This window comes from Tenrec ecaudatus, chromosome 7 (assembly GCF_050624435.1).
Source record: "Tenrec ecaudatus isolate mTenEca1 chromosome 7, mTenEca1.hap1, whole genome shotgun sequence".
Classification (NCBI taxonomy): domain Eukaryota; kingdom Metazoa; phylum Chordata; class Mammalia; order Afrosoricida; family Tenrecidae; genus Tenrec; species Tenrec ecaudatus.
The window spans coordinates 136,095,729-136,118,625 of record NC_134536.1 but is presented as its reverse complement, the minus strand read 5'-3'; the positions used below and the strand labels follow the sequence as shown (position 1 = coordinate 136,118,625).

At 56.5% G+C, this 22,897-nt stretch overlaps 1 protein-coding gene across 1 annotated transcript in view; it reads right to left on the bottom strand.

The window, feature by feature from the left end:
- Nucleotides 1-17,155, bottom strand: part of LOC142453658 (copine-5) — a 42,784-nt gene extending 25,629 nt beyond the window's left edge. The window contains exons 1-4 of the mRNA XM_075555187.1: nt 17,057-17,155; nt 11,837-11,941; nt 3,441-3,482; nt 325-400 (exon numbers count right to left, since the gene is read on the bottom strand). Coding sequence (XP_075411302.1) covers nt 325-400; nt 3,441-3,482; nt 11,837-11,941; nt 17,057-17,148 — 315 coding nt within the window. The 5' untranslated portion in view covers nt 17,149-17,155. The remainder of the gene's footprint in view (nt 1-324; nt 401-3,440; nt 3,483-11,836; nt 11,942-17,056) is intronic.
- Between the last annotated feature and the right edge of the window lie 5,742 nt (nt 17,156-22,897).

The window sequence follows — 22,897 nt, the reverse complement described above, 5'->3', positions numbered from 1 at the left end:
TGGCTCTTTCAATGAGTCCTACCTCACAGAGTTGCATCAGTCAAGTTGGGGGTCGGGGCTGGGACTTGGGGTGGGGTTGCTTCTTGATTCTGCCACTTATTGAACTACATGATTTAGGGCAAGTTGCCTAATTTCTCAGACTGTAAAATGGGACACCAAGTTGGGACACCAAGTTGCCTAATTTCTCAGACTGTAAAAGGGGACACCACCTCCCAGGGGAAACCCACCACACCCCAGCCCAGGACGTGACCCCCTGGAGTCCTCAGTGATTGGGAGCTAGTCAGTTCTCATCAGAGCAAACGCCAGGCCTCTGGCCCACCTCACCTCGTAGATGTTGAACTGGCTCTGGCCGCGGGCCAGCTCCCGGTAGCTGGTGGTGAATTCTCCAATGAAATCATGGCTGCAATCACAAGTGTCAAAGGGATCAGGTATCAAAGAACAAAAAAATCACATCATTGTGAATGAGGGGGAGTGCGGAGAGGAGACCCAAAGCCCAGCTGTAGGCAACTGGACATCCCCTTACAGAAGGGTCGCAGGGAGGAGGTGAGCCAGTCAGGGTGCAGTGTAGCACCAATGAAACAAAACTTTCCTCTAGTTCCTAAATCCTCCCCACACACTCCCCCCGGCCACTATCATGATCCCAATTCTACATTACAAATCTGGCTAGACCAGAGGATGTACACTGGTCCAGACAGGAACTGGAAACACAGGGAATCCAGGACGGATGATCCCTTCAGGGCCAGGGATGTGAGTGGTGATACTGGAAGCGTAGAGGGAGGGTGGGTTGGAAAGGGGGAACGGATTACAAGGATCTACATGTGACCTCCTCCCTGGGGGACGGACAACAGAAAAGTGGGTGAAGGGAGATGTCCGATAGGGCAAGATATGACAAGATAATAAGTTATAAATTATCAAGGTTTCATGAGAGAGAGGAGAGCGGGGAGGGAGGGGGGAAATGAGGAGCTGATACCAAGGACTTAAGTGGTGAGTAAATGTTTTGAGAATAGTTAGGGCAACAAATGTACAAATGTGCTTTATACAATGTATGGATGTATGGATTGTGATGAGTTGTATGGGCCCCCAATAAAATGATTTAAAAAAAGAAGAAATCATGGCTTCAAAGGAAAACTGCTCTTGAGATCTTGTGGGCCAGACTGGCCTCCAGCCCTGCCTGTACCTTGGTGTCTCCTGCATCCCCTCACCTGGCTCCCAATTCTGCCTGAGTCCTGGTCTGGGGGGGGGGGGCGGGGGGCGGGCCTGCTAGCAGTAAAGGCCCCAGAGAGAAAAATCCATGCTCTGCCACCCACACGGAGCAGCTAGCAAAGAAGCCCTGGGAGGGGAGATCCCGGATGGACAGGCATTGATGGAGGAGAGAGGGCCAAGAAGTTGCTGGGCACGAAGAGGGAGGTGGGGGAAAGTCTTTCCCCGGCCATCTTTAGTTTGGGCAAAACATGACCCCCACATGCAAAGCAAAGCTCCTAGTGAGATTCACCTTTGCACAAACCAGCAGTCAAAGGGATTTTGAGGGCAACTGGGGGCATCTGAATTGGAAATACACATTAGCTGGTCGTCAAGAATTATCGTTGAACGCATCCGTGTGAGAAAGGTATTGGTGAGGATGCAGGAAAACATCCTCGTGTGTTAGACATGTCTGAAGGAACCCATTACTGATGCATGGCCCCAACATCTGTACTTGTACATCGTGCCGGCAAGGCACGTACCAAGCCAGTGTGACACATTCAGCAATGATGGGACTCGGGTGATGGTGCTCATTAAATCTTCCCTCTCCTTTTCAGAGTATTGGACATGTGTCCACTAACAGTTTTGAAGAAGCCAATTAGAGCTTTGCCCACCTGGGCAGCAAGGAGCGTTTCCAGAGCTGTCCACACTTTCTGATGCTCTGTCCCCACTGTGTGCTTACCCCGTGTCCTGCTCCCTCCCAACCTCCACTGTCCCTGATGACATCCTGGCCTGGGGTGACTTGGAGAGTGGGACAGTGTCCCTCGGGCCCACCCTGTGTCAGCCCACAGCCTGCAGCTTATGATAAGCTCTTAGAGGCTGGGACCCAGCGGTGCCTGGCAGCTCCCTCCAGCCCACCTAGAAGAGGAGACTCTTCCAGGTCAAGAAACAGCAAATCAGAAGTGGAACATCAAGAGGAGCTACCAGCTGTGAGGGAGGTGGAGGCGAGATAGGAAAGGGGGAGGGAAATAGGAACAGGGAGGAAGTGGGATTAGTGACTAAGCGCTGGTCATGGGTCATGGGGTTGCCATAAAGGAGAGGAAGCAATGCATGTGGATTGTTGAACCTGAAACTGATGAACAAAAGGTTAAGAACAAAGAGAGGGGGAGGGGGAGAAGGAGGCAGGAGGAGAGAGGGAAGGTTTGCCTTATTAGTTTCTCTACCACAAGGTCTTCCTTAGGGGGGCAGCAAGCTCCTTAGGAGGGGCCCGGGGGATTTAAGTTGAGGCTGCACTATTTCAGGGAGCCCCTTACCTACGGCTGGAACCCCATGGTCCACATCACAGACTGGGGAGAACTCTGTGACCAGTGCTGGCCAACCCCCACCCCTTGGGATTTCACAATTCACACCACAGAGGGAGGACCGAGTCCCCAAAGTCAGACGGACACATTTAGATTTGGTTCAAAGGACAAGGAGGCGTTCTGGATGACAGCTGGGGAGGCCTGTTCTTGTCCTGGTCCCAGCGCCACGCGTCCCTTGGGGGCACCCAGATCCACAGACAGGAAAGGCACGCCCCTGACCCGCCCTCCCAAGACCCCAGATGAGAACTAAGCTTCCACCCACGAACCCCAGCTTCCCCCAGACACAGTCTGGCGACTCCCAAGGGCCCACTCCTGTGCTTCATCGGTTCCCCTCCCTCCTGTGAGCTCTCTGCAAACAGCACCTCTGAGGAGCCAGCCAGGGGCTGAGTGTGCCCTGCGTGCTAAGCGGGCCGCACCTTCACCTCCCACAAGAGGGCGGGGCTCATCCTCTGCATCCCAGCCCACCCCCTTCCAACCCCTCCCACAGGCTCAGCCCCAGGCCTCACTAGGGAGTGTGCCTCTGGATGCTCAGTGGGGCGCGGGGGTCATGGCTATCTGTCTCCTCAAACATGCGCATTTCGGAAAATCCTCAGTGGGACCAAACCTGAGGAGGTGCTGGCCATGGGGGTCACCTGGCAGCTATTGGGGCCAGGAGGCCTCTTCAGCCCTCTGCACTGCGCCCTGCAGGAAAGGAGGCTTGGGTGCTCAGAGGCTGGTGGGCTCCTGACACCAAGGCAGTGTGGACTTCCCACAGGGTAACCAGGCCCACCCACTTCCAGAGCTGCCACAGGGGGTTGGGGGGGGGTAGGTGGTGGATTCAGCTCTCCCTGTGGGGAGGACAGGATTATTCTCCCTCTTTGGGTCTACCAACACCACTGCTCACCTGTGCCCTCCGCTTACCTGCCGTCTCTATCCCAGTCGTACACCTCCACCTTGATGGTCCTGCGGGGCAAAGGGACCATCGTGAGGAAGAAGCTGGACCCCAGTCACATGGCCTGAGGACCTCCAGACCTAGAGAGGAGAAGTCACCTGCCCGGCTCCAAGGGCCAGGGTGGGGAGGCACAGCTTGGGGAAGAAGTGAACGATCCTAGGGCCTCTTAGCCACCGGCTTAGGGACGCTGGTGGTCTGAGAGCTGTGTGGGGACATCCTGGAATTTCAAGGAAGATGTGGGAAAACCACCCCACTCAGTCTGAAATGCACCCCACCTTCTTCTTGATCCCCCAGGAGTTCAGACCAGGGACAGACTCCAGCATGAAGCCATACTTGTGGTTTTACCAGGAGTGGATAGGTACAGGTCGAGGTGGACTCCCCGGAGCTCAGACTGGGTTCTTCTGGGGATGGAAAACAGGACTGCTGGTTCATTGGGGGGGGGGGCCTCCGGCGGGGAGCCCTCCCACCCAGTGTTCAAGCCTGGACTGGGGGGCCACTTCCTTAGGGGCAGCTGACGCTCCATCTCCCTCCCCATCCCACGACTGGCTCCTGAGTGAGGGTGTAATTATCTTCGCATTTTAGCCTGGCTGCTTTAATTAGTTTGTTTTGACTTCTGTGCTTGGGGCTGGGCTTCGGGAGCCCGGTTTATTTTTAGCCACGTTCCCATGGCAACAGGCTAGCGGACCAGAGGTGGGAGGAGGGAGGTGGCGGGGTTTTGGGTTAACCCTTGGTGTGGCCTGCTGGATCCTCCAGGGATGGGGCTTCCTGTGTCCTGCTGCCAGGTCAGGGTCGGGGAAGGGGAAAGGGAGAGGGGCCCGGGGGACCAGGGGCTCTTCAACGGTCAGTCCTAAATGGGATGCGGGACTGCCGTCCCCTATGAACATCCCATCATCTCATCCCAGGCCTTGCGCATCTGGGGCCTTCCAAGAGTCGGCCTTCGGGTTCCATAGACCCCAGAAGCAGGCACTGCCCCTCTTCAGATGAGTCTCCTGGGGCATGGGGGGGCAGGGGGACAGGACAGGTGGGGTGGGTTCTCCACAGCAGGGCAGAACCTACTCTGAATGAAGGAATGCCCACTGGGTGGTACAGAAGTACACTGGTGTTGTAGACCAAATCTTGCCTCACAGAAGCCCCCTGCCCCCCCCACCCCCCGCCAGGAACTTCCCTCTGTGGGGCATTATTGTGGAGAAAAATCAATCCAGGCAGCGTGTTGGCTGGAAACTGGGATCTTGACTTGTTAGACCCTGGGGTTGGATGCTGAGCCCCAGCTGTGGGACCTAGGTGTGTCACAGGACCCCGCTGAGGGCCTCCCACCCTCTCTAAAGAAGACATCCCTAACAGCCTCCAGGAATCCTCATGGCAAAAGCAAGTCTGGGAAACCCACCCAGGACGCGCTCTGTGAAAATACCACCTTCTCGCCACCTGGGGGCATCGAGGTTAAGCTGCTGACCAAAAGGCTGGCTGTCAGAGCCTTGGCACCAGGCCTAACCTGCTGGCAGGAGGGGTGGACCTTCAGGCAGGGGCTCCCAGGCCCAGCCCTACGGGCTAACAGTGTAGCTTGGGGCCGGGGCCCAGGCATGTGTATTTGAAAGACTTCCCAAATGATTCTTGGGGATATGTCCTCTCTACTCTTTCCTTTTCAGATGAGGAAACTAAGTCCCCAGAGTGTCCAGTTGTCTGAGCCAGGATAAGACCCCGCCCCTGTCACCTAGTCCAACACTCCAGCCACTGGCCTGAGCTTTTGAGGACGCCCTGTTCCTGCATATGTGTCTCCCACTCCTTCCCCAGCAAGGGCGGGGACCTCTCCAGTGGCCAGCACCGCTCCCATCAAGTGACAAGATCAATGAGAGCCCAGGCTGAGCGGCCCGGAGGGGAGGGGGCTCTTAGGCAAGCGCAAAGCCCCCAGATGCCCATGAAATTGTCAAGCCCACAGCCAGAGGGCCCGGCTGACTGGTTCTAGACACATCTCCAGCATGAGTCCATTGCCAGCACCCCCAACCACGGTTCTGGGCCATGGCACCAACTTCCAAACAATGGGGTCACCCGGGAGCTTTAGGAAGACTGATGCCCAGGCCCCTCCGGGACCAGCAGTCTGGGGTCAGCCTGGCCATGGGGATGGCGGACAGCTCCCCGGGGGGCTGCAGGGGCAGCCCAGGGTGAGCCCTGCGGTGTGGCCAACCCCTGTGCAAACTGGAGCGTCCAGAGGCGACTGCAGCCTGAGTGTCAGCTACGCACAGAGGCTGCCGCCTCCCGCCACGGTGGGAGAAGAAGGTAAAAGACGGTGCTCTGGCCACTGTGTTTCCAGCTCCCTCACTGTCCCAACCTGGTGGAGATTGGTGGCCTGCTGGCCTTGACCCCCAACCCCTTAGCACAACTAACTCTCGGGTCAGGCCAACCGTGACTTCTGAGGACAGCACCCAACGGAAGGGGCTCCTGCCCTCAAAATAAACTGATGTGACAAAGGGTTCAGGACACAGAGCCCCTAACCTGGGCGGTGATCCCAGCTCTGCCCAGTACTGACCGTGGGGGCCTCAGGAGCTGGCTTCACTTCTCAGCGGCTGTTTCCAAATTCACTACTATTGAGTCAATCTCAACTTAGAGCCACCCTATGGGACAGGGCAGAACTGCCCCTGTGGGTTTGAGACTAACTTTTTACCAGGGTTGAAAACCTCGTCTTTCTCCCGCAGAGTGAGTGGTGGGTTTGAACTGCTGACCTTGTGATCAGCAGCCCAAAGCATAACCACCATGCCTGTACAATGAGGATAACCGTGAGAGCTGGACTCCACCATGCACACAGGCTCAGCGTTTGACTTGCGCTCTGTTCCATCTACAGCTCCCAATGCCTTTGCTGGAGCCTGAGTCTCCCAGACAATCCCCTTCACCTGGACCGTGTCGGCGCCACGTGGCCAGGGATTTTGTCCTGTCTTGTCTCACTGTTAAGTCCTCAGCTTCTGGATTGGGTCTAGCACATTGACGTCGGTGCTTAATTCCTACTGTCGGCTGACTGGGGCCTCCTAACTGGGCCCTTCCTTGTCCATAAATCTGCAGACGGATGCCTAGAGCGGGGTCTTGCCCTGGGGGACCTGGTTTAACCAGGATAAACCCTGAGACCATGCAAAGTTCAAAGAGAGGGGAGGGAGTTTTGGGGAACGGGGTGAAGTGCTTCTTGCGGTCACCCTGCTTTATCCCATGGGAGCGCTGGGCTGGCTGGGGCCCACGCCCATTTCATCGGATTCATGTTTGCTCAGCTGGCCCACTTCAGTGTGGCTATTTTGGAGATAAAGCAACGTCGGGGGTGGGGGGACCCCAAACCAGATGGGTTGCCCAGAGGGGATTTCTGGCCCAGCAATTAAAATAATTTCTGGCCCTCTGTTTCCCCATCTGTAAAATGGACACATCGCCAAAACTCACCTCCCAGGGTTCTGGTAAACCGTAAAATGTAAATGAGATAAACGGACTTTAAAAGATTGGGGGGAAACTTGTACCCGACCTAAATTCGAAAAACCTCATTGCCATTGCATCTATGTCGACTCAGAACAACTCTATAGGACAGGATGGATAGAACTGCCCCTGTGAGTTTCTGAGACCGTCACTATTTAAGGGATAGAAAGCCCAAGGAACAGCTGGTGGCTTTGAACTGCTGACCCTGCAGATCGCAGTCCAATGGGTAACAGCTGTACCACCGCGGCCCCTTCTTGACGTCACTACTGGGCAATTATAATAACATCCACTGGCTCCCATTGCTGTCATTCACTCCCGTTCTCAGCAGATCCCCAGTCCTGGTCTTTCTGTTTCTTTTGTACAAATAGTAGTTGATCTCTTGCTCTGGGCTTCCTGTCCCCATCCTTCTATCGCCCCACTCCTAGATGGCTGTCCCTCCTGCTTCCGTGGTGGACACACCCAGGGGTCTCTGCTTGCTCCCTCCTCTGCTGGGGATTCCCAGCCTCTGTCCTCATCCCTGCTCACACGACTGCAAAGTCTGTTCTACTGTCCCCAACTGTCCGCATAGCTAACATGATGTCCACCTCGTCACCCCTGTACCCTCTCAACAGCAGCACCTCATTTTCAACCACGAATGCCATTTTGTTGTTTAACTTTGCAAGTGTGTGTGCATCCAGTCTGGTGACACAGTGATTTCTGAGGTGGACTGCTAACCGCAACGTCAGCAGTTTGAAACCACCAGCCGCTCTGAGGGAGATAAAAGAGGCTTTCTACTCTGGTAAAGAGTTTCCGTCTCAGAGACCCACAGAGCCACTGCGAGTTGGAAACGCCTCTGTGGCAGTGAGTCTGATTTGGAGTTTGGACGGGGCCAAGCAGAGCTGCCCAGAAAGGTCTCCCAAGCTGTCCATCTTTACAGAAGTCGCCTCCCTTCCCATTAGCAGCCCAGAGCACCTGTCTGACCACGGTGCCCCCAGGGGGCGATCCTAGAGGGCAGGGCATAGAAGCTCTCAGGCCAGTTCACCTCCGTGGAGTGTCCTAGGCTGTGATCTTCACGGGAGCAGATTCACGGGTCCAGATTCACGGGTCGCTCTCTGTTGGAGCTGCAGGCTGGGCTCAAACCAATCACCTTTCAGTTAGCAGCTCAGGGCTTACCCACTGGGGCTACTTTTCCAAAACTCGGTTGCACTGGAGAGAAAAGTGCCTCAAAGCAAAGCTGTGTCCATGAGCATCACACCTCTCATTTTGGGTGCCCCCTCCCCAAGCCCTTGGCCACAGGTGCCCTCGGACACCTCACACCCCTCTCACTCCCTGGAGCCCCCCTTCATGCTGCCTCCCTCTCTCTCCTCTCTCTCTAGAAGTCTCCTGGCTTTACAGCTGCAAGGAGCTTCAATGCTTTCAGGCCTAGAACTACTCAGAGTGGGCTTCTCCCTCTCCAGTCCCAAAGCAGACCTGCCCTGACCCCCTGCCCCTGCACCCCCCCCCCCCACACTCCCAGCTCAGCACGCCACACCGTGTCTTTGCGGCAGAGTGTAAGGGGTCCAGACAGAGTCTAGAGCTGGGCTCGCTCTCACCACCATGGCGTTGACGCCGACTCACAGCGAGCCTACAGGACAGGGCAGAACTGTCCCCTGTGGGTTTCTGAGACGGTAGCTCTTCATGGGAGAAAAAGTCTCCTCTTTCTCCTGTGGAGTGGCTGGTGGTCAGGAACTGCTGGACTTTTCGCTTTGCGGCCTATCCATTACACCACCAGGGCTAAATAAGCCTCCAAGTGGCTTGGTGACATAGTGGATTGGGAGTCGGGCTGCTAGCCACAGGTCAGCAGTTCAAAACCACCCGCCACTCCTTGGGACAAAGACGAGGCTTTCTGCTCCCAGAAAGCGTTGAGGTCTTGGAAATCCACAAGGGTGGTTCTAGCCTGTCCTGTAGGGTCCCTGAGTAGGAATCCACTCGATGGCACTGAGAATTTTATAACTATCACCTCTCTGTCTGGCCAGCTCAGTCTAAAAAGGAGGCTTGGGAAGACAGTCTATTTCCCCCTGACTCTCAGGTTCTTTGTAAAATGTGAGCTCCATTGAAGGCAAAGGTTTTTGTCACCTTTGACCCCTTGCCTTCAACCGTGTCGGGCACTTAGTAAGTGTTCAATAAATCGTTTTTGAAGGAACCAATGAATAAATGCATTTCTCAGGAGGGAGTTTCCATAGCTTTCCCTGCCAGGTCCCCAAAGGACAGTGTCTGGTGGCTGGCTGTGAAGGCACCGTGGCTGGGGCTCAGGGCAAGAAGCCTCTGGAGAGAACTGGTGGCCTGGCTTGTCCACACAAGGCCCGCCCTGCCCTGAGAGGCCACCTACTCCTGACAGATGAGTAGCTGCCAGCGGGGGTGGGCTACTCTCCTGGGCTCAGCAGGGGCAGTGTGACACGCCTGGTCCCTTCAATTAACACTGTTGTCTGTCACATCACAGGCAATCTGTTCCCAGCCATGGAGAAGGTCCAGTGGGGCCTGAGACACAGCCCCGGTGGGGGTGGGGGAGGTGTTGCACCTGGCCATCCCCCTCCTCCTTGCACCCTCCCTTCCTCCAAGGCAGGGCAGTGCATCCAGGCCTCCAGCACAAGAGGGCCCTCCCCAGGACGCCTGGCAAACATGGGCAGAGGCCTTGGGAGCTCTCCCTAGGGATTCGGGGCGGTGGGAGAGCAGCATGGTCTGCCATGGTCTCCTCTCCCCCTCCCCAAATTCCCTATTCCTGCTTCTCCATCCTGCTCTTCCATCCCCAGAAGTCCTCCATCCCCCTACCTTCCAGGCTTCTCTGAGCCTCCTTCAGACCCCAAGGCTCCAACCAGACTGACTTCCCTGTTCCCCTTCCTCCAGCCCCGGCCCCACTGTAGCAGGGGCTTGTTTGACTGCGATGCCTGAGTCTGCAGAGCCGTTCACTGAGCTTCACTGCCACGGGGTCGTTTCTGACTCAGAGCGACGCTACAGGACAGAGCACAACAGCCCTGTGGGTTTCCAAGACGGTAGCTCTTTACAGGGGCAGAGGGCCTCGTCTCCCTCCCGCAGAGCAGCCTAACGTTTCAAACTGCTGAGCTTGCCAACAGGGCTCCTTCGCGGAGACGTCAGCTCTCTAACTTGCGTACTGTGCACACTGGAGCTCTCCTGAAGGTGGCTCAGTGGGAGGCGCAGGGCCCAGCCCCAGCCAAGAGGCAGGAGAAGGGCCACCCCATCTCTGAGATCAGCAGTCTATTAGGACAGCCTGACGGTGTCACTGGAGAGCCTCCACTAACCTCATCCCCTCACCCCACACCCGCCCCACTGCCTGCACAGACACTGATAGTAGCTACTAGTGGACACGGGCCTGGGGAAACAAGCCAATCCCACCAGCCAGGGCACCCCAAAGGTGTCGGTTCTGAGGCCCCAGTGATCCTGTCCAAGTGACCAGCAGAGCCCAACTTCCCCAAGGTGCTTTTGCTGGTTAGCAACCCCACCGATGGGTCCACGAGCTTGCTCACCTGAGCTGCCGGCACTGTCAGGAAAACAGGCTGGGCTTCCCTGACTGAATCCGCACCAGTGCCACCTTCCAGCTCCCACCTCTCCCTGTACCACCATTTATAACTACACGCTTCCTTGTGTGATTATCGGATGACAGTCTGCTTCCCCCAGATGCCTGGCAGCTCCAGGAGGCTGGGCAGTGGGTGTGGGGCTTGTTCCTGGTCCCCCAGCATCTAGCACAGTGCCTGGCACCCAGCAGGGACCCCACAGATATTGAGGGTTAGAGGCAGACTTTGGTGGTCCAGCCTCGGTGGTGTCCTGTGAGCTTTGAAGCAGCCGGCTAATATCAGCAGACATTCTATTAACTCATTTTGAAGATAAGGAACCTGAGACCCAGGTCAAAGATTGTCCAGGTAAATGGTACGTTTGCATCTCATAGGCAGGATTAGAAGCCAGGCATCTGGTATCTGTGTTCAATGATAATTTAGAAGTATATAATAATGTTGCTGCTGATAATTAATATACAATAATAAGCGATGTTGCATCCAGGAGCCCTGGTGGCACAGAAGTTAAAGTGCTCAGCTGCTAACCAAAAGGTCTGTGGTTCAAACCCACCAGTCACTCTGTGGGTCCCTGCATGTTCCTGAGCTTCCGGTGTCGAGGCCCCACCAGGCTGCAGGAGCTCCCGCTGTCACATCCACTTCCCAGCCAACGGAAAGACGAAGAGGGTCCCCCCGTGTGAGGACTGTACCGTGTGTACCACTGGTAAATGTTCAGTCAGCATGTACCGTCTTGCAAACCCCATGGGGCAGTTCAGCTGTCTTGTAGGGTCCTTAGGAATTGGAATCGATGCTAGGGCACTGGATTCAGGGTTTGTGTTGCACCAAAAATGGCCACCGTTTTTGCACCCCATCCTCTTGCTCCCCATTTGTAGCCACTGGGCTGGCAGAGAGTACCCCTGGGGTCTTGACTTTCTGTCAGTACATGTGTCAGATAGGAGGAGTTGGGGTTGGTGGGAGCCTAAGAGCCTCTGCCTGCACCTAGACAACACCCCCCTTTCTCTCTCTTTCTCTCTCTCTCTCATACACACACACACCACACACACCACCACCACCACCTCCACCCACCCTCCCCCCTGCCCTACCTACTACTGGGAACTGTGAAAGGCAGGCTGTTGGGCAACCCTCCTCACCTGGGCTTCCCTGTAGTCCCAGGTGCATCATCCAGTCTTCCCAGTAGTGGGGATGCCAGACAGGAAGGGGGGTGGTTAGTGTGTGTGTGTGTGTGTGTGTGTGTGTGTGTAAGGGGCGGGGGCTGTAAGGACATGAGGAGACAGAAGCTACCCGGTGAGGTGGAAGTTGGGGGACAGAGGTTAGCACCGTCCACTGCACACACCCACACTTGGGGAGGGCACTGGCGTGGGAGGTGGGACTCCCCATCTCACCGGTCATAGTCCCCGTTGCAGAGGGCTCTCACGGGAATGGAGAACGTTTGCCAGACCGGGTTGAGGGTGTTCTTCATGACCTCCGTCTTGTGGCAAATGGTGAACCTGGCAACAGAAGAAGAGAAGGGACATTGTTGGGCCTGAGCCTGCGGGGTGCAGGGTTCGGGTCAGTAGCTGAAAGCTCCCTCCGGTTGCTGCTAGATAATAAAGTCTATCGTTTCTCCGGGTGCTGAGCTGCCCGTCACTAACGGCATACAAGCATACACTCAGTCATTTCCTGGTGATGGTGCAGAGAGCGTTCCTATACCAGGTGGGGATCCAGGTGAGTGCTGTGAGATCTAGGTTCTAACCCCCACTCTGGAGCTAACACGTGAGGAAGTCCTTCCTCTCTGGGCCTCCATTTCCTCACCTGTCACCAGGGAGTGGGCCACTCTCAGAGGTTCTTCATCGGCAACCCATGGAAGGACCAGGGATGGGCTGTCCAGAGGACACCTGTCAGAAGGTGGGGGGGTAGTGGGGGCCTGGGGGGGTGTCTATGTGCCCCTGAAGTCACAGGGGAAGGAGTAATGTGCGCTTGCTCTTCCTCTTGCCTGGAACATTCTCTCCCTAGACTTCCCTCTTCACGGTTCCCCTCACGTCCTTTCCACAATGTCATCTCATGAGGCCAACATCCTGGTCCCCCGACGCTGACACCTCTCACTCCCTTCCACATCCTCCTCTCTCCTTCACTTATCACCATCTGACATTCTGACTACTTGTTCCTCATTTATCTCGGGTGTGGCCTGTCACTTGGATTCACCGTCAACGCTCCCGGAAGCAGCAGTCAGGAAATCAAGCCGTGGGCTGCACTGGGGGCGGAGGGGGAGACGAAACGCTTTCTTAAGTCTCAAAGAGCAACAACGCCCCTTGGAGGACTAAGGTGTGCCTGACCCAAACCACGGCATTTTTCATCGCTTTATGGGGACGGGAAAGCTGGCCCAGGAATACAAAAGACAAAGGAATCGAGGTGACTTTGAACTACAGTGCTGGCGAAGGGTACTGAAAGAACAAGCGCTGTCCAAAGAGCAAACACATCTGTCTTGGGAGAAGTAGAGCTAGGATGTACCTTAGGACCAGGGATGGTGAGACTGTGGTCAGGAGGGACCAGTCCCTGGAGAAGGGTATCACTGTTAGGGCGGAGAGGCAGTGACAGAGAGGAAGCCCCGTGACAAGGTGGATTGACACCGTGGCCGCACTGACGGGCTCAAACGTGAGGCCAATGGTGAAGAGCGGCCAGGGTTTGTTCTGTCCTGCACAGGGTCGCTCCGAGTCAGAGCCGACTCGGTGTCACCTAGCAACAGCAGCAGCGCTGAATGACAGTGGTCTCCCTGAAGTGTCAAGTCCAGAAGGACAGGGGTTTGGGGTTTGTCTCTTGGCATCAATGGTCTATCCCTGGTGTCCGGCACGGGGCCAGGCACTTAGTTCAAGAAATATTTTTGGAATTACTCAACTGAACAAATGTATTTCTCTGAGGGGGAGTCTCCTAGCCTTCAAGGGCTTCTCAAAGGGAGGCTCAGGCCCCAAAGCGCACGCTCCTGACTGAGAGACCCTTCGGCTCTTCCGGTCTCCGAGCAGGAACCTGGTTTGCAAACTAAAAGTGTGGCCTTTGCTTCTCCAATCCAGCACACTTGTCCTCTCTGTGCGCACCTGGTCCCATCCTGGGAGCCTGCCCTGTCACACGGGAGCAGCTGGGTGCCAGAGCCCCGCTGTGGTGGGGGCGGGAAGCTGTCCCCCACGAGATTCCCCAGAAATCTGCCCAAGCCCCGCGCCTGTCTTGGAAAGGTCACTCAGCTGAGTGGCTGGGCCCCGCCTAGGCCCGCACAGCCGGTGCCATTTCTCCTCTGGCAGTTTTCAAGTCAAAATGTCACTCCTGTCAGTGTGGCTCCGCTTTTCTTCCCTGTTCCTTCTCACCCACCCACCGGAGTGTGGAGACACATGTGGGAGACCACCCGCCCCCCTCTGCACACACCCTCAGCGCTGATGACAGGGATGGGTGTGGGAAGGAGGGGGAGAAGGCACTGCTACCCCTAGTTGGGGCAGGAAGAGGCAGCTGAAGCAGGCTAGGCTTGATGAGGGGGGGAGTAGTGAGCCAGGGGCTTGTGAAGACAGGACCATACACTGCGGAAGCCATACCAGGTTCAAAGGTCTCCCAGACCTTCCCAAGACCCCCACCCTCCCGGCTCTTCGGAACCTGACTTCTCTCCTTCCTCTCTGGGGCAGACTAACTGCCAGGGTATTCTAAGCAATCAGTCCAGTTCTGTCCCTACTTGGTCTATAGGGGTCCCTCTGCAGTCTGCCCCTTGCTCAAAACAGTTCGAAGCCCCATCACCATATCATGGCCTCTCTCCCTGACTGACTCCCTTCTGCATTTGCCACTGGGGGCGGGGGGCAGAAGCCCCCAGTGTCCCCAAATGGCCCCTGCCGGTTCCTCACCACTCAACTCGATTCAGCACCTACCCCAAGTGGGAGAGTGGGAGAGTGTTACCCAGTGGAATCAGACAGATGTGATTGTTCTGATTCGCAGATGTGCAGTCTTGGGTGAGCGGCTCCCGCTCTCTGAGCTTCCCCCTCATGTGCAACATGAGCTCATTTGGTCCTCAGAGCCACTCTGTGGGCAGGGTGCCCAGGGCACACGCAAGGCACGGAGAGGGTGTAGCCTCCCAGTTCAAAATAGTAGCCCCCAGCCACCGGTCACTATGTCCATGCAAGTGAATCAAGATGAAATCAGAGTTCAAGGTCAGCTTTGTGGTCCGTCTCAAGCACTCACCAGCCACCCGTGGGCAGCAGCTGCCGTGCCAGACTGTGGGGCACAGGCGCTGCCATCGTTCCCAAAGGTGCTGGTGGGTCAGAGGCTTGTGTAAAGCTATTGCGTGATAGACGGGGAGTCGCGTTTGCCCCACAGGGACCCGTGCGGCAGAGCAGAACGGCCCCATCGAGTTTTCTAGGCTGTATTCTTTACTGGAGCAGACGGCAGCACGGCCAGGTTTGGCTCCAACAGACCGCTGGCTGGGTTTGAACCACCAACCTCCCGGTTAGCAGCTGAACCTTCTGTTAGTCTGGTTACCCGGGGCCTCCAGTATCACTTTCTAATTCCCAGCCAAGGTATTTAGGTGAAGGGGGATGAGGGAGGAATGGCATCCGTGCTTGGCCAAAATGGCATTTCGCTCTGGGGCGGGAGGTCGCCCCAAACCTTCCACTCTCCTCTCCTCAAACCCAGTGGCCACTCTGCTTCCACCAGGTCAGTCTCCAGCCTGGGCCCTCCCCCTGGTTGGACTGGACCGTGCCCACCTCTTGGCTTGACCCCCGATGGTCTTCTCCACCTGCCTTGGTTGTCCCCCTTGGAAAGGACCAGTCCATGGCTTCAAATGAAACTCACCCCCACCCAAATCTATTCTCCTCCCCACCCCTTCCGCTGACACCAGCTCTTCCTCTGTGTTGAACATTTCCAACCCTGGTGGGTAGCGGTTACCTGTTGTGTGGTTAACCGAAAGGACAGCAGTTCCAGGCCACCTTGCTGCTCCACGGGGGAAAGACAAGGCTTTCTGCCCCAGTGAACAGTTCCTGTCTGAGCAACCCACCATGGAGGTAGTTCTACCCTGTCCTACTGGTCACTGTGAATTCCAATCAACTCAATGGCAGCAAGGGAGGGGGTGAAGCGCACCAGGCTGGGCTCCCATCCAAGTCCCACCTGGTGAAGTCTCACTCCATCTTTTTGACCCTGCACTTCCACATCATGTCCCCCCCCTCCCTGCACTGGCAGCACCTCCCACCTGCTCACCAAGTCAGTCAGTCACGAGTCTCTCCCTCTTCCCCGCCCTCTCCCCATCCATCCCACACAGAGCTGCTGGAACAATCCCTTGCAAATCCCTGTTCCCATCTCCAGTCCAGCCGGGGGCGGGCTGGCTGGCACCCCAACTCCTTCTCTGCCTCCTGGGAGGGGTGTGGACAGTTCCTTGGGCACCCCAAACTGACCTGGGTCCTCTCCTCCCCACCCAAGTCAAGTTAAAAAACAGCCAGAATTATTTAAAGAAATCCTGCTGGGAGTCCTCCGCTGAGACAAGGCATCCTTTTGTTATGCAAACGAGCCTACCCAATTTCCCTGTTTTATAAGTTCAGGTTTCAAAAAAAAAAAATCTGTCTTCCTTTGAAGCTTGACTCCCCTGCTCCCCAACACCTGTACTCACACCCAGAATTTCAGACTCCCTGGAGAGCCGGGAGGTGCCCTCTCCCCTGTGCACACAGCCAGTCTCCAGCCTTTCTGGGTCTACCGGCTCCCTCCTCCTCCTCTTCATGGACTCATTTTCTTCCTCTCTGCAAAACCCGCTTCCAAGTTCCACTCTGGGGCAGTGTTCTGTTCCTCTCATTAACCTCCTTGGCCCCGTCGCTTCCTGCTTTCCCTGCAGCGGCCCAGCACCGTGGGCCAGGCCTCCCAGAACCGCGGTGGAGGCCGGCCAATCCACGGGCCTCACCTCAGGGATGGGAAAAACAGGCCCAGGGAGGGAAGCGTGGCTTGCCCAGGTCACACCACTGCAGCAGGTGGGTGATAAGATAGGTCCCCTGACCCTCCACCTGGAGCCTGGCCTGCTGCGCACAGACAGGGCTGACCTACATTTGCCACGGGGTTGGGGTGTTGTGGTGTGTGTGTGCTCACCGCCTTGTGGGTGCTTTCCAGATGAGGGGGAGGGGAGAAATAGAATCTGCAAAGGCATCCTGGATGAGAGCTGTGGCGGGCAGGGCTGGGCAGGGGCTGGGGCAGGGGCAGGGGCAGGGGTAGGGAGGGTCAGGCTCGCTGTGCTGGGGTCTGGCAGGAGCTTTCAGAGGAGACATAGCTGAGGGATGGGGACTAATGCCTGTGGAAGCTTGAGGGGACGGCTAGAGCGGTCTGGGGGTGGAGGCTTGGGCCCCTCATTCTCAGCCCTAGCCTTGGGTTTGCGAACTCCCTTCTCCCCACTATTCAGACCCACCTGGGCATCAGAATGGCATCACTGACCTAGCAGTGTGTCCCCCTCCCCTGACTCAATGTGCCCTTCATGTGGCTTGCATACCACCCAGAGCCCCTGTCCTACCAGAGGAGGGGCACCGAGAGGAGCTGGTGCCTGACCCATCATGCACCCCTGTTCCCCTCTGACCCCAGAAATGGGCAAGAAAGCAGCCGGGGCAAAGTGTTGCCGGAAGACTCACGTTCCATCCTCGTTGCTCCTGTAAAACACCAAGAAGGGGTCGGATTTCCCGAAGAAATCTTTCTTGTCCAGTTTGTTGGCACAGAATTGCATCGTCGCGACGTCCTAGAGGGAAGGGGGTGGGGGGAAGGACAAGGGGGTGAGGCAGGGGAGGGACCACGTGAGGGGTCCAGGCACCAACCCTCCTTAGAGGGGCAGCTCCGCACCCTCGCCCAGCACCTGCCACACGCCAGCCTCCATACTGATGCCCTGATGGCCCCAATCTCCCCTCGGATGCCCCTACCCAGTAGGGCACGCAGGGTAGTCAGTGGGAAAGTGGTGGGTTTCCCGAAAACTCCGCTGGTTTGACTCCTGGCTCTACCACTTTCGGGTTGCATGATCTTGAGCAAGGCAGGTCCTGTCTAGGAGCCTCCGTCTCCCTTTCTGCAACCTGGGAAGGGTTCGCGTAGGGGACTGTGAGCAGTAACCCAGACCAAGTGCGCCCATGAGCAGCAGAGTGCCGGCCGGCAGGTGGCAGCCGCTGGGGAGCACCCACATGTGGTTCTCATCCCTGGTTTACTCTGTGCCTCCCAGGAGTGACTACGGCCACCACGAGCGTGGGTCTGCCAGCCCTGGATCTGTGCACACCGCCTCACTCCAAGAGACCTGACGTGGCTCCCAGAGGACCTTCAGGCTTAAGCACTACCTTCCTACCTATGAGAGACCCACAACCCTCAAAGGCAGACAGGACGGTGACCCCTTTCACGGCTGTGAAGTCCAAGGCTCAAGAGCGTACGGAGTGACTGCCGAGTTCACCAAGCAGAGGTGCCGCCTGGGCTCTCTAACTGCTCAGACCTGTTGGCAGTCCCCTCCCTGCCCTGGCTGACCCAACAGGCAGCCCCAGAGTTTGAGGGAGGTCCGCAGGCCTTAGCTAGGGTGACCAGATACCGCTCCTCCCACACGCCCTACCCCATCAGCTCAGTGGGCACAGGCACCCCCACGCGCCCCTCGTCAATCCCCAGGCTCTGCGTGCTGTTAGGGAGAACACCATGTCCTCCCCAAATGAGTGCGGCGGATGTCACCCAGGTTCATCCAGGTTGCCCTGAGCGTCTCTCTGTGATGCGAATCAGATCACATCCAAGTCGGGTGGGTGCGGAATCGAATCACTTTTAGGTCATGGAAAGAGCAGATGACACGCACGCACATGGGGACAGACGCCGTGTGAGGGACGGTGGGTCTCCAAGGAATCCAGTGATGCTATATGGAGGACAGCGACCAGATCCGGCAGAGACCCAGGCTTGGAACTGCGCCAAAGTACATTTCTGTTCTTCAAAGCTGCCCATTTGGGGTAGTTTCTTCCAGCAGTCTCAGGGCACAAAGACCCTGGCAACTGAGTGCCCAAGCCCAGAGCTCCGTCCCACGGCCCTGCTCTGGAGTCACTCTGCTCTGAGACCCCCCCCTCGCACAAACCCCACTCTCACCCGGAGGCAGAGTGGGAGGTGCTCCCTGCCACGAAGCTGAAGGGTGCAGTTAAGAGGTTCTGCCTGCCCCTTGGACTGGGTGGGGGTGAGGACGGTGACGCAGTTAGGGGCGGTCTCGTCAGTAAAGCCACCCCATTCCTCACTGTACACCTCCTCTCCCTGCCGCAGCGCTCCTCATCTGTAAAGTGGGGTACGACTAGTGCCTATCTTAGAGGCCTGTTGCATCGATAAAGTGAGTTGACGTGAGTCCCATGCTGAGAACTGCCTCACTCACCCACTCTCTGCCAAGGAGTCGATGACGACTCACAGCGACCCTCTAGGACGGGGTAGAACTGCCCCGGTGCGTTTCTGAGACTGTCACCGAGAACCCCGTCTCTCTCCTATGGTTTTGAACTACTGACCTTTCAGATCACAGCCCAAGGAGTAACCACTACGCCACCAGGGCTCCTTGAAAATAATGCCTGGCACACAGTGGGTGTGGGCTTCATTCAGATGCTGCCCCTTTCCCCCACCGCTCACCTCACAAGCCTTCCCCCCACATGTCTGACAGCAGCAAAGAGCCAGCCTCCCTCCACTCATTCATTCATTCATTCATTCATTCCGCAGCACACTTACTAGGTGCCATGTGGGGGAGTCACTGAGCTCTAGGTGCCTCTCAAAACAGTCCCCTGAGGCTCTTCACACAGGAGGAAGCCGGGGGTCAGAGAAGTTAGGGGCCCTACCCTCGGCTGCCCTCTGCTAACCGGTAGAACAGAAACCTCTTGATCTCCAAGTCCTGGCTCCCTGAGAGAGCAGGGGACTGTCCCCTGGTTTCTTTAGGACATGCTGGTTCCTCTGGGCTCTGTAGTGGCATGGGCAGGGGGGCCGGCCTCTGCTGCACTGAGAATACGGGGAGCCCTGCTATCAGGTGGTGCTGAGGAGAGGCGGGCTGGGCGAAGAGAGGCCGGCATGGTCTCAGGTGACCATCGCTTTTGCTACATTTCTCACCCACCTGTGGAGGAGGAGACTGGTCTTGGGTCTCTATAGGCCCTAGAAGCACCAAGAAATCAAATGGGTGGTGGGTTTACTGAATGCGGACCCGAAGCCCAGCACCGTGTTAACCCTTTGCTATACCTACAGGATTTTCTTGACTCCCCCTTGGTCTCCCCCTTTGACAGACAGGAAAGTGTGACCGAGAGATTAAGTCACTGCCCAAGGCCACACAGGGAGTAACCCAGACAGGCTGACTACAGAGCTTGGGCTCTTACCCTCTCCCAAAGATCTCTTAACTTCTAGAAAGTCCAGCCCAGGCACTGGGATGGGCAGGCATAGGCTCCTTCCCTGGAGAGAGTCCCAATCCCACTGCTTCCCTGGGGAGCCCATCCTTGGACCTGAGGAAGGGAGAAGCCCTGGGAGAGGGTGGGCTCTCCCTAGGACCGGCAACACCATTTGTGGAGGCCCAGTGCCAAGTGAGATTGTGGGGGACCATTGTTCAAAGAGTATAAAGAATTCCAAGGTGGGGACAGAGCTCTGAGCCCAGAGCCGGGCACCCCACGTGTCTGCAGAGACCATATGCCTGGGTGCTGGCCCTGGCTCCTGCCTCCGGGGGCGACGTGCAGTGACAGCAGGAACCCGCTGAGAGGACCCAGTCCGCTCACCATCGCAGCAAGTAGCCCAGATTCTGAGTTCTAGTCCCAGGTCCAGTTCTGTGTGACTTTGAACAAGGGATGCAAGCTCTCGGGGTTCTCCGTTTCCTCATCTGTAAAGTGACGGGCTAGGTGGGGTGGCCACCAAAGACAAACTGGGCATCAGCAGGCTTTGGTATTGATGCCACATGGGCATCGTGGTGACGGCTGGGCAGTGCTACAAGAGCCTTCTTAAGAGAAGGCTGGCACTCCAGGGGCAGTCTGGGAACCCAGGGTCCCTCCAGCCTTCCCAAGACAAGGCTTGACTGACCCCACCGTGATGCCTCACTGACCTGTGGGCACCTGTGAGACACAGCCGTCTGCTACTTGCTTCATCAAGTGCAGACCCTCCCTCGTATTTGAAACAACCTAGACAGGACCCCCCGCCACCCCATAATCTAGAGCCTCCCAGAGAAACTCCCCGAAGGCCCTGCGAGAAAGGGGAGTCAATATTCCAAAAAGAAATGCAAGGATATTAAAGACCAGAATTCCTGGGTCCATTCAGGGCATCGCCGGGTAACTCGCCGATAGCAGGGCAAACTGCAGAAGGATGCTGAGGAGCACCTGGCTGGAACCCCGCCTCTGCCACCTCTCAGCTGAGCAGCCTTGGGCAAGTGGCTTACCCTTGCTGAGTCTCAGAGTTTTCCAGAAACAGCTAACTGGGCTGCCTTGGGACCACCAATGATCACGTGCAGGACTACCAAAGGCTGCCAGTTGGAGTCCACCCAGAGGCACCACGGAAGACAGGCCTGGCCACCTGCTTCGGAAAAACCAGCCACTGAAAACGGTATGGACCACGCTGTTTGAGAACCACAGGGCTTCGCCATGGCTTCTGGTTTGGATTCTATGTAAGCACCGGGCCACAGGGGCTAGCAGGCCCGGGTGGGGTGAGGGGGGTGGGGTGACAATAGCAGCAGCAGCGAGCACCTGCAAAAGGCAAGCCATCACTGGCTTGACCCCCATGATGCTGCCAATCGTCAACTGTTTTGTAACCAGCAGCCATAGTCCATGGCTGCTCTACCTAGGACGCTCTAAGAAAAGTGTTCACACCTGTGCGTCCATGGAATCCTCTCAGCTGCCCTGTGAGGCAGGTGGGCCTGTTAGGGCTCCCATTTTACAGACGAGGGCACTGAGAGGCCCAGAGGTTCACGCCAGCACCCACAGCCACACAACCGAGGAGGAGGAGGAGACTGAGCCGGCATGAGAGAACAAGGCAGTCTGGCTCTAAAGATGGAAGAACTGTGATTTCCAACCGCAGTCCTCAAATCATCCCAGCGGAAGTGTAATGATTTTTGGTAACCTTGGTTTGAGAAGTCAGAGAAGTGTGAATTCATTTGAGTAAGCTCTCTGTGCAAATCAGTTAAAATTAAAAAAACAACAAAAGAGAAAGAAGGAAAGATGAGGCATAGCCGTGAAAGTCAGCTAACTGGAAAGATCTGAGGTGTGAGCCACCTTAGGCCCGCTGATGGCTGAAGGCAGATGAATGAGGTGCTGCCGGTGGGGGTGGGGTGGTTCATTCGGCTGCTGGGTTTGCCCTCCTCTCCCTCACACAGTGTAGATCCAGGAACTCTGGCTCAAAGCCCTTGAGGATCATCCACATTGCTCTCCTTCACAGGATCCGCAGGGAATAGGAGGTTCTGGGCTGTCATAAGACAGGCTTCCTCCTTAATAGGTGTACGCCTTACAGGGAAGCCCTGGAGACAAGGAGGAAGGAGTAATTGGCTGGGGATGGATGGCACTTTTGAAGGTGGCTCTGATCCTGTCAACAGTCCTAGGAAAGAGGGTCCCGCAGTCCCCAGCCCCCCAGCTCTGAGCTGTGAGCTAGTGAATGAATCAAGCCCTTGGTGAATGGGTAAACCCAAAAGCAGGCTGAGGGAGGAGGCACTAAGATGGATCGGGCAGCCAGATAACAAGCTGCGGGCCAGCCGGGGCTCTCCTGGAAGGTTCGGTAGTCTGGGAGTTGGAGCAGGGCTGGAGGGGCCAATTTTCTGACTACAGACCAGAAGGGTTGCTGGAATCAACTGCAGAGATGAAGCAGCTCCAAGATATATAATTTCCTGCAATTTCTACCTTTTCACCCGATCTTAAGAAAAAAAAAGATTAAATTCTTCTAAAACAGCGGGATTGCCTCAATTTGCATCTCTCTGCATGTTAATCATGCTGCTGGGGAAATCACAGCAAACAGCTTTTCTCTCCAAGGGGGCCAGCCTACTCTTGAGCCTTTGCCCTCTCTGCCCCAGAAGCCTGCTTTGGAGGTCAGAGGTCAGGCCCAGAGGTCCGTAGGGGACAGGGTGGTAAGCCCCAGAAAATGGCTCCAACTTGGTTTCACGGGCAGGCTCCAGAGTCAGAACAAGGGTGAGGTGAGCACACATTTTAAAGTTTGCCACAAAGTTCAGGAAGGAGCCCTGGTCCTGTGGGCTCGTCAATGGACGGTGCACAGTGAGGTGAGGTTGGCAGTTCCAATCCCCCAGCCACTCCTCGGGAGAAAGATGCTCCCAGACAGATTGATGGTCTCGGAAAACGTCTGCGGGGTTGCTAAGAGTCAGGATCCCGGGGATGTTTTGTTTGTCCTCCTTGGAGTGCAGTATTTTAAACACCCCAAACCAATGCCATCCATAAGGAATGAAATGAGACATTTTAAATGGAGGCATTTTACTAATGAAGCAACTCCAGTACAGAGTGGCCTCCTAAATGGGACACAGCCTGGGGGGTGGGGGT